Here is a 10,000-nt window from a genome sequence, read left to right on the forward strand (position 1 = left end):
GCAGGGACTGGGGAGCTGGCGGTGGGGTCAGCGCTCAGGTCGTACAGTGTGGGAGGGTCCAGGTGGATGGCCTCGTTGCACAGGTAAACCAATATTTTGGTGTTGGGGTCTGGTTCTCGGAACATCAGCTTCCACATCTTTGTGCCTGAGGTAACCCAAACATCATATCAGAACAGATCTGCCTGAAGACTATTCCAAACTATTTATAGGCGTAATGAATAACCTAATCGTTGCAGTTAATAATCAACTGGACCGATTGTTATGCTCGAAAGATCAACTTCTGAGTCTGTGCATACCCCCCTATTTTGTGTAATATTTTTTGTTCACATTTTTGCATTAAATGAATCTTGCTACACACTCAAACAATATCATTACCAAATTTAACAGTGATCAGATCTTTTTTTTTTCTTTACAAAACACAAAAAACTCTGTATAAATGGCCATTTCTCCTCGAATTCTCACGGATAATGATCAGACAACATACCACAAACCAACAAATGTTCATATGTGAAAATATATGAAAAAAAAAAACTTGAATGTTTTCCTTCTATTGTACAATATCTTGCAATAAGAACAGCACACACACATACAGAGGGAGAAAAAGAGAGAGCGAGTGAGAGAGACAGAGTCCAACCAGAACTGGAGGGGAAAAACAAGACTCCAATCTCACGCCAAACAAACAAATAAGTTAGCAGCTGACTGATGGCCAGTGAACAACCTACCTGAGCGAGGGCGATACGTGACAGCATGCACGCTGTCCCCACAGTAGTGGAACAGGAACTCGTGAGGCGACACCCTCTCCTCCCCTCTCAGCAGCGGTACCATGGAGACCCCGTCCATCACGTGACCGGAAGTGACGTCACTGACGTTGAGCAGCTCCGCCACAGTGGGCAAGACGTCCATCAAGCTGACCGGTTCCCTCACAACCACCCCTGCAGGCACGTGGCCGGGCCACCGGACAATACCAGGAACTCGGAATGACCCTTCCGTTGACCCGTCTCCTTTGCCACCTGCTCACACAATGTACTCCTTCAGTCTCTCCATTTCAATTTCAGCTTCAAATTGGTGTACAAGCGTGACGGCTGATCATATACGCTGCACAACATCTGCTGTATATCATATAATCTTTTTAAAGGAACAGATTTTTTTACCTTTGTACAAAACCAGCGCACTGGTAAGGCGATGACATCCTACTTTTGGTTTATGTAGTCAGTCTCTCAGAGTACTGAATGCAGCTGATCGTGTCTGTTGCCACCTGTCTCTGAAATATTACTGTTGCTAATGCTGTTTTTGTTGTAACTATCGTTGTACTACCGCCCCCAATCTCTCTGTCTCTCTCTGTCTCTCTGTCACACACACACACACACACACACACACACATATATATATATATATATATATATATATATACATACACACTGACTTGCTCACACATCAGCGGATAATCTGAAAGGACGTATGAAACGAATTTATTGAACGTGTTAGTGCAAACGTCAAAACACAGTCAACACATGTACGCCTACCTTCACAGAAAGGAGAGAAATTATAATCTTGTTTCTGCATTTGTTTTGCAGCCAGGACATCTCTCATGTATTTCATAATTTATGTTTACCTCCAACCTCCTCTTCAACTGCTCCTGCAGCCTCATACAGTCTCCCAACTCCTTACCCCTCTTCAGGTTCACGAGAAATAGTCACAGATCTTGGTGTATAGTCTCAAAGGACATATATATAAAGAGAAAAAAGAAAAACAAACACATCAATCTGTCAAATATTCCAAATTTTCGGAACGATCACGTTCCTTCCTCAAGGGATAAGTTGTTTACACACACATATATGTATGTATATATATATATGTATATATATATATATATATATATATATATATATATATATTCATGTGTGTGTATGTGTGTGTGTTACAAACATGTGCATAATAGTGTCGCCTTACCACTGAAAGGACCGTTGAAGCCTCCAACCACTCTGCCCATGAAGTCTTTCGCCATTTGCGCTCCCCCGTGGTCCGACGCGAAGTAGACCAGCGTGTTGTCCGCCATCCCCAACCGCTCCAACATCTCCATCAGCTGACCCACTCCCCAGTCCATCTCCTCCACAGCATCTCCGTACGGTCCGTGCGCTGACTGACCTCTGAACTCTGGGGCAGTGGCTAGGGCCGTGTGCACGTGCAACCAGGAGACCAACAGGAGAAAAGGGGCATGGTCTGTGTGACGAGCCTGCAGGAACTCTTCACTCTCTTTCACCAGTTTCCGGGTCACACTGGGGAGGTGAATTGGTTGCTCCACGATGTCGTAGTTTCTGAATAATAAAACACAAGGCACTGGGTCAGCGAAAGCTGCGGTGTTTTTATTACTGACTATCCTGTTGATTTCAGATGCATATTTCAGTTTTCGTGTGTATATAGTTGATTGTGCGCTAAGAAGAAGAACACTGAGATTGGTACCAATGAAGACACAAGACTAGGAACCAAAAGGTATCCCCTGATACTGTCATAATACTATCATTCTTGAAAACGTCACCTTATGCCGTGTTATCTTATCCTTGCTGACAAAAAACAACAACAAAATGCACATGAGATGGAAGGTAAAATCAAAGGCATAAATAAATGCCTTGTTGTGATCAAGCTGTTGAATAATGTATGTTTGTTTGTTTGTCTGTTTAACCTAGTTTTACTATGTATTGTTTGCAATGGATATACGCTCTGAAAGTAATATTAGTCACTTACCAATACTCTCTTACAGCAAATGTAGTGATGCAAATTACCAATACATAGAGAAAGGCCTACGTAATGTTGCCTTTAAGTTTATGATTTTCATTCCAGTTTTACTTAAATAGAATGCAGATATGCCATTTATATGTAAACAAAAGAATACGTCACATTGCCATTAAAATTCACAGCCAGCCCATAACAGAAACTCTCCTTAAAAAGGAAATGTGAATTATAATAAAGTAAACTATATTTTCATTTAATCTATAAGTACCTGAACATGAAGGAATTCAACAGCTTATCTATAAGTACCTGAACATGAAGGAATTCAACAGCTTCATGTTGTACATGAGGGAAAACGAGATATCCGCAGACCAGGCCAGTCAAAAATATAAGCAGCACACCCAAATACATGGGCAAATAGCGCACCCGAATCAAGCAAATTGTGCTGACCAGCACAAGCATGAAGGTAAGGAGAATCTGGAATGGCAAGTGGGGTAGATTCGAAACCAATATTCGTCCACCCGATTCACCAAAATCTGGTATGTTGGAGAGAGGGACGCCATAGAAGTAGTCGAAGCCTTGGTTCAAAGGGTGGGGGTGGTGGGGATTTGACCGATCCACGCTCCACCCTTGATGCCATTTACCTGAAAAAGACAATTCATTAAATAAAGCAGAAAATCATCCCGCAAACCCACCTGCACGTACTAAAAAATACTGGCACTAAAGCAATAACCATTTGCTCTTCTTGAATAAGTGGTGTATGACAAAATCGCAAGGTAATCATTTGCTGTTGTTATATTTTTTTCTAATGATATAACGACTATGCATGAATTTAGATTCTAAGCAAATTAAGATTTCCAAAATGAAAGTCGCAGGATTACCTCAACGAAAGTACTTTTTTTTTTTTTAAAGATCAGATTAACCTCTTTCCTTATTTCTGCAAAACAAAAATGTTTGCTTCTTGAGTCATATAGAACATTAAATCATATGGTAGTTGTGGAAAAGCTGTCTTTCATCAACCTTTCCAATTGTTTTGCTCTTGTGTTGTAAAGTTTCTTCCAATAGTGGAAACTGATATTTATCTACACATGCTAACTTGCACACAAATTCACACTCACACATTATACTACCACCCACCTTCCTTAAACTGATGTCTCCATGTAGTATGTATCTGCCTGTCCATGACAATGATATCATTATCATCTTTTTTTTCTTAAGAAAAATTATTCATTTATTTGTTTATTTTTAATATTATTTTAATTTAGATATTCATTTACTTTTTCTTTTCTTTTTTCTTTTTTTTTTCTTTCTCAAGGCCTGACAAAGCGCTTTGGGTTACGCTGCTGTTCAGGCATCTGCTTGGCAGATGAGGTGTAGCGTATATGGATTTGTCCGAACGCAGTGACGCCTCCTTGAGCTACTGATACTGATACTGATGCTGATACTGCCTGTCAAAGCAAATATCTATAAAAGAGAATGGACGCTTCTGGAGAATGGACAACTGACAACTTTCCATCAGACAACTGACCACACAAGAAGTGCAAACTTAACTATGCACGACTGGGTGGCTGCAGACAATAATTATGCTGACAGTTATAACCCAAACATGTGATAACTGCAGGCAAACTTGAGGGCGGACATTTCAGGTATGTTTTACAGAGACTGCTGTTCAGTTCTGACATAAAACTAAAGCAAGGTGGCATGCGTCACAGAACATTAATCGAATGAGTATTTACATTACAGTAATGCAAATTTGTTTATGGACCGTCACCCTGTGATACAGCTTCAATTTGAGTTCCAATGGGGGTCAAAGTGTGCGGACTAATCTATATACGCTACATCACTTCTGCTGTTGGGAAAACAAAACAAACAAGAGAGGCAATGCCTTCAAGACTCACTTGTGATACACTTTAAAAAAAAAAAAATCAAAAAAAAATCTAATCGTTAAGATGTGTTCTGTATTTGTTTTTATAAAGCTTCGGGTTAAAAGAAAAAGAAAAAAAGTCCTAGCGGCAGATTCGAACTCCGCGTGTTCACTGTCTTACCCATTACACTATCGTGGCTCCTTTCTATTCTGTTCTATTCTATTATCTGATCAGGCCTCGAGAGCCTACCCTTTGTATGTGTAGAACGAAAACAAACAAGAGAGGCAAGGCCTTCAAGACTCACTTGTGATACACTTAAAAAGAAAAAACTAAAAAAAAACCTAATCGTTAAAATGTGTTCTGTATTTGTTATTATAAAGCTTCGGGTTAAAAGAAAAAGAAAAAAGAAAAAAAAAAGTTCTCACGGCAGATTCGAACCCCGCGTGTTCGGGTGAAAAGCAACTGTCTTACCCATTACACTATCGTGGCTCCTTAACTGACATTCAAAAATGTAACACTTAAAGATGCTTTTTTAAAGGCCGATAAGATCGATTGCGGCATTCGCAGTGAGACTGTTGTTTAAAAAAATCATATTATTCTGGTGTATCTTGGGCATTCAAAAAATCTTTCAGGGCAATTAAAAATTCTTTTTAAGTCCGCGGTAAAGGAGACGTGGCTATCGCTGCAATCACACTGCAACATTTAGCCGTTTTCTCTGGATCTAGATAGATATCCAAGTTTAGTTACACCTGGTTGACACGGTCGATTCAATTTCTCTTTTATGTTCATTCTAGTTTTATAATTTTAAAATTGATATGAAAATTTAGTATTTTGTTAAACTAATAACATGTAGAGCCAAGTAAAAGTACTTCTGAACGTCGTATGAAGTGAAAAGGACTTCATTTTGAGAAAAGTCAAGACTGGAAGTTTTTACGTTTCATCAATTCAAGGGTATTAACTCTCATGGTTTATTATTTCTAACTGTGAATTCCGACTGATTCTATGGATATTTTTATGGCAGTTTGGGGCATAATCCAGTAAGTGATGAGGCGTTCACAAATCTTTCTCTGAATAAATATTTAACGTTCTCCTTCTCCAACTTTCCATCACATGGTATCGTGTATTGTCGATTGAATATAGGATTGAACGGACAGGTCAACAACTTGAAACAAAATGGCGTCGTTTGCGTTCGTGAAAAAATATGAGCACGCGCTTTGAATATGTATAAATATGTGTTCGCAATTGATTTTTGCCCATGACCTTCAGGGCTCAGCCAATATATCTATAAAGGAGGAGGAGGAATTTTAGTAATGTCCCGTCACACATATCTGTGACTGAAGACATTTTGTTAAAATATTTATGAATACATTTGAGTATTATCGGTTAGAAGGGGTGGGAGATGTGGATGACTGGAGGGTTGGGGGAAACTGGGCAAATGAGGGTAAAAATGTGGGTGAAATTTGGAAGAAAAACAAAACAAACAAACAAACAAACAAAAACCCTCTAAATACAGTTACAGGAAATTACTTAAAGGACTTCGTAAAAGAGAAGTCGTTAAACTGACAAGCGAAACTATAAAGTCCACCCGTGGTATTGATTTTAGTATTTTCTGAAAAAGACCACTTCTGCGAATGAACATAGTGAAAGCCCTGTATACACTGAGAGTAAAACACACAAGCTTTTTATGTATTGAGTATAATTTCAAAATGTGATGTTTAAGATGAGAAAGATCAGTTTAAAGCAAATTAAGCCCCCTAGCATTAATTACAGATCAATTTCCCTTTTCTACTATCTGCACCAAATGTTTGCAAAATAAATAAAAATTCCATGCTTAGTAAAAGAAGTTCCTGTTTGAACAAAAAATGATAAAAATGACTGCTCTTGTTGTTGTGTCAGAATATCAGATCAAAGTGCCAAGTTTAGAGAATACAAAAATATAAATATAACAGTAAATTCAGTTTGCATATAATTTGACTTCTTTTTTTTTTGTGCCCATCCCAGAAGTGCAATTTTGTTTTAAGCAAAATGACTGGAAAGAACTGAATTTTTCCTATATCTATGCCAAATTTGGTGTCAACTGACAAAGTATTTGCAGAGAAAATGGCAATGTTAAAGTTCACCACGGACACACACACACACACACACACACACACACACACACAACCGAACACTGGGTTAAAACATAGACTCACTTTGTTTACACAAGTGAGTCAAAAACGAAACAAACCAATTTAATACACAAAATAACAATTAAATGATTGCATAGAAATATTGTAAAGTGAAAGTTACGTAAAAGGTTAATGACTGTGTGTGTGGGGGGGGGGGGGGGGGGGGGGGGGCGGGGGGGAGTGGGGGGGGGGGGTGACAACATACCCAGATAGGCAGTGCGGTACCCAGCTTTCTTGGTAACCTCTGCAATCGTGATTTCACTGGTTGGAAGTCCACCTGCTGCTGCTGTCAATGGGTAGGCTCTCATAAAATGTGGGGCCACCATGCCTGGAAATAAAACAGTCGCTCCTCAGTGATGTGTAACAAAGAAGATTTGCAACCTAATGTCTTAACCACCTTATCAAAATTTTAAAAAACAACAACAAACTCTCAGCATCTAGCCTTCAACCTCAGCCCAACTGCCTCTGGCAGATCGTCTCAATCTCAGAAGTAAGCAGTCTATTTACGTTCTTGTTTTTCTTTCTTTCACTTTCTCTCGAGTTTTATTCCGAATGTTACATATGACCATCTTCATTTATTTTCAATGACAGCAGCAATGTGTCTTCTGTGCCAGCGCACTTGCACTGAATCGATTATGCGTGAACACACATGTCGGTATTATAATTTATAATTAGGCTAATCATATAGAGACATGCGTACCTTTGTCTCTGTCATGTACTCCGATCAGGTTGTTCTTTGCTATCTTTTGTTCCCTGTAAACCAGCTTATCTCTTATCTCTTGGTATTAGAGAAATTCCTCTTTTTGTTTTCTTTTTGTTTTTAAATCAGTAAACATCTCTACTCAGCAAAACCTCAATCCAAATCTGGCCTGAAAACACATCTCTGTGTGTGTGCGTGTGTGTGTGTGTGTGTGTGTGTGTGTGTGTGTGTGTGTGTGTGTGTGTGTGTGTTGCCTTGGTTTATTTACGTGTTGTCCATTTTGTTACGTTTTCCCCTTTTTTGATTTGATTGTCAGCTGTCTCTGGTCTCCTGTGCCGAGGAAGTAAAACGCATCATTAATACCATTTATTAAAATGATTATTCATACAGATTGACATCAGGATACGGGAATATATAAGATGCTTGTAAGAGGTGAGGTTGGGGTATCTGTGGTACTTTAGTAAGCTAACGTGCTTGAAACGTGTCTGTGAGCACCCGGCGCGCGGGCACATATATGTACGAGTGTGCTTTAGCGCGCGGATGCACCAGTGCGTGTAGTTCGTACATGTACATATATGTCCGTATGTGAAAGCTACACATAAAGTAATTATCTGTTTTGAGATTCTGAGGGCGAGACAAAAGAGATACTCAAAATGACTACTGACCAGATCTGATTGGATATCTGCCAGTCAAAAACGCCGCTCTACTGGGGGTGCACATGGAAGCGGCAGCCACGTTGTGAGTCAGCTTCACCCCCTCAGCAGCCAGTCTGTCAAGGTGAGGGGTCCGGATGGTAGTGTTGCCAAAGCATCCAAGGTCACCGTAGCCAAGGTCATCGGCCACGATCAGGACAAAGTTGGGGTCAGGGGTCTTGCATGTGGAACCTCTGACGTTCAGTATTATAATGTAGATTACGGTGAGTAATTTGTACACTGTTTGATCCTGTTCCTGACCCATCGTGACTGGCGTAGGTTCACGCACCCTCACAGGGTTTCCTGAAATAAACACGTCCTCAGTTGTCTGGTCTTGTCTTGGTCAGTTGATGGCCTTGCTGTTGCTGTGGTCGTTCAGTTTGATGACTCAAGATTTTGCAAAAGTTTTCCGCGAGCCTCTCTTCCGAAGAATGCTGCGGACGTCTCCGTCTGTTTCTGGAGGAAAGAAAAAGGAAAACAAAGAGTGGCTCATGCATTTGTTGCTCAGTGTTTGCTCGCGGTTGCCTATGTTGCGCCGTTTCGTTATTTGTTATGGTTTGACATTATCTTAACAGGCGCACGCAAACATGCATACATACATACGTACGTACATACATACATAATACATCAGTCCATACACACTCACCACAATCACACACACGCCAGCACCTTTTGCGTCAAGTCATTCCGAGATTAGGCGACTCGGAAACCGAGGTCCTGTGTGCAGTAGGCCTACGCACTTGACGCCGGGACTGAAAGAACCCATGGCAACTAAAGTGCTGTCCTCATGCAAAATTCTGTAAACGAAATCCACTCTGATAGGCTCCCCCCCCCCCCCCCCACACACACACACACCACACACACACACACATACGGATTGACACAGAGTCACACACGCACACACACACATATGTGTATATATATAATCAGTATATATATATATATTTGTGTGTGTGTGTGTGTGTGTGTGTGTGTGTGTGTGCGCGCGCGCGAGCATGCACTCAAGGCCTGACAAACGCGTTGGGTAATACTGCATCTCAGTGTAGCGCATTAGTGGAGTTGTTCGAACGTGGCAGTGACACCTCCCTGAGAAACTGAAACAAAATCTCTCTCTCTTTATGTGTGTGTTCGTTCCACTTTAACCCCCCACCCCCCCCCCGCCCCCCAGGCCACACACACACACTTCCGACATTGACACAAACTGAAGCACGTGTGCGCGGCCCAAGTATGTTGCCTCACACTCGACAACGCTCTCTTCGCAAACACGACGGACTTCGAAACAATAAGTCTGTGACACACACACACACACACACACACACACTGACATGCACAGCGCCACTCCTCTCCTCCACCCGGTCCCTTCACCCCACCATCCCCCATCCCTCACACACTCAAATTGATCAGTTTAGTGTTGTGTGCGTCAAACAGACATGACATATTACAGACAGATATAAATGTACACAAATACACGGCGCGCGAGAGACAGAGTCTGAGAGAGAGAACGTGTGTGTGTGTGTGTGTGTGTGGCACAGTATGACATTCAGAGGGACTCCGATCAGTGAACCGAATCATCAGACTCGTGTGATCACCGACAGCTGAGGCGCTTGCAGGGATAGCAGTGACGGTTTCCGGCATGCGTGATACAAATCAGCTCTTGAGACAATGTAGTGACAAACCAATAGCCAGGCATGCAAGAAGTTGGCTACAGTTTGACGAACACTGAACTTCAACTCCCTTTTTCCCTAACATATATTTCCAGGAACAATTGAATGAAACTGCTTTTCAAGTGCGCACAACAGACTCACATTCTGTCGTCGGTAGCAGCCGTTTCAAGTTGTGAGCAAGTTC

At 41.2% G+C, this 10,000-nt stretch overlaps 1 protein-coding gene across 1 annotated transcript in view; it reads right to left on the minus strand.

Moving 5' to 3' along the window:
- LOC143281446 (steryl-sulfatase-like) overlaps nucleotides 1-10,000 on the minus strand; it is a 10,337-nt gene that overhangs the window by 187 nt on the left and 150 nt on the right. Inside the window, exons 1-7 of the mRNA XM_076586658.1 lie at nucleotides 9,958-10,000; nucleotides 8,126-8,608; nucleotides 6,966-7,088; nucleotides 2,999-3,371; nucleotides 1,951-2,315; nucleotides 723-1,010; nucleotides 1-145 (exon numbers count right to left, since the gene is read on the minus strand). The exon at nucleotides 1-145 is cut by the window's left edge and continues 187 nt beyond it; the exon at nucleotides 9,958-10,000 is cut by the window's right edge and continues 150 nt beyond it. Coding sequence (XP_076442773.1) covers nucleotides 1-145; nucleotides 723-1,010; nucleotides 1,951-2,315; nucleotides 2,999-3,371; nucleotides 6,966-7,088; nucleotides 8,126-8,417 — 1,586 coding nt within the window. The 5' untranslated portion in view covers nucleotides 8,418-8,608; nucleotides 9,958-10,000. The remainder of the gene's footprint in view (nucleotides 146-722; nucleotides 1,011-1,950; nucleotides 2,316-2,998; nucleotides 3,372-6,965; nucleotides 7,089-8,125; nucleotides 8,609-9,957) is intronic.

Source organism: Babylonia areolata, chromosome 4 (genome assembly GCF_041734735.1).
Source record: "Babylonia areolata isolate BAREFJ2019XMU chromosome 4, ASM4173473v1, whole genome shotgun sequence".
In the NCBI taxonomy this organism is placed as follows: domain Eukaryota; kingdom Metazoa; phylum Mollusca; class Gastropoda; order Neogastropoda; family Buccinidae; genus Babylonia; species Babylonia areolata.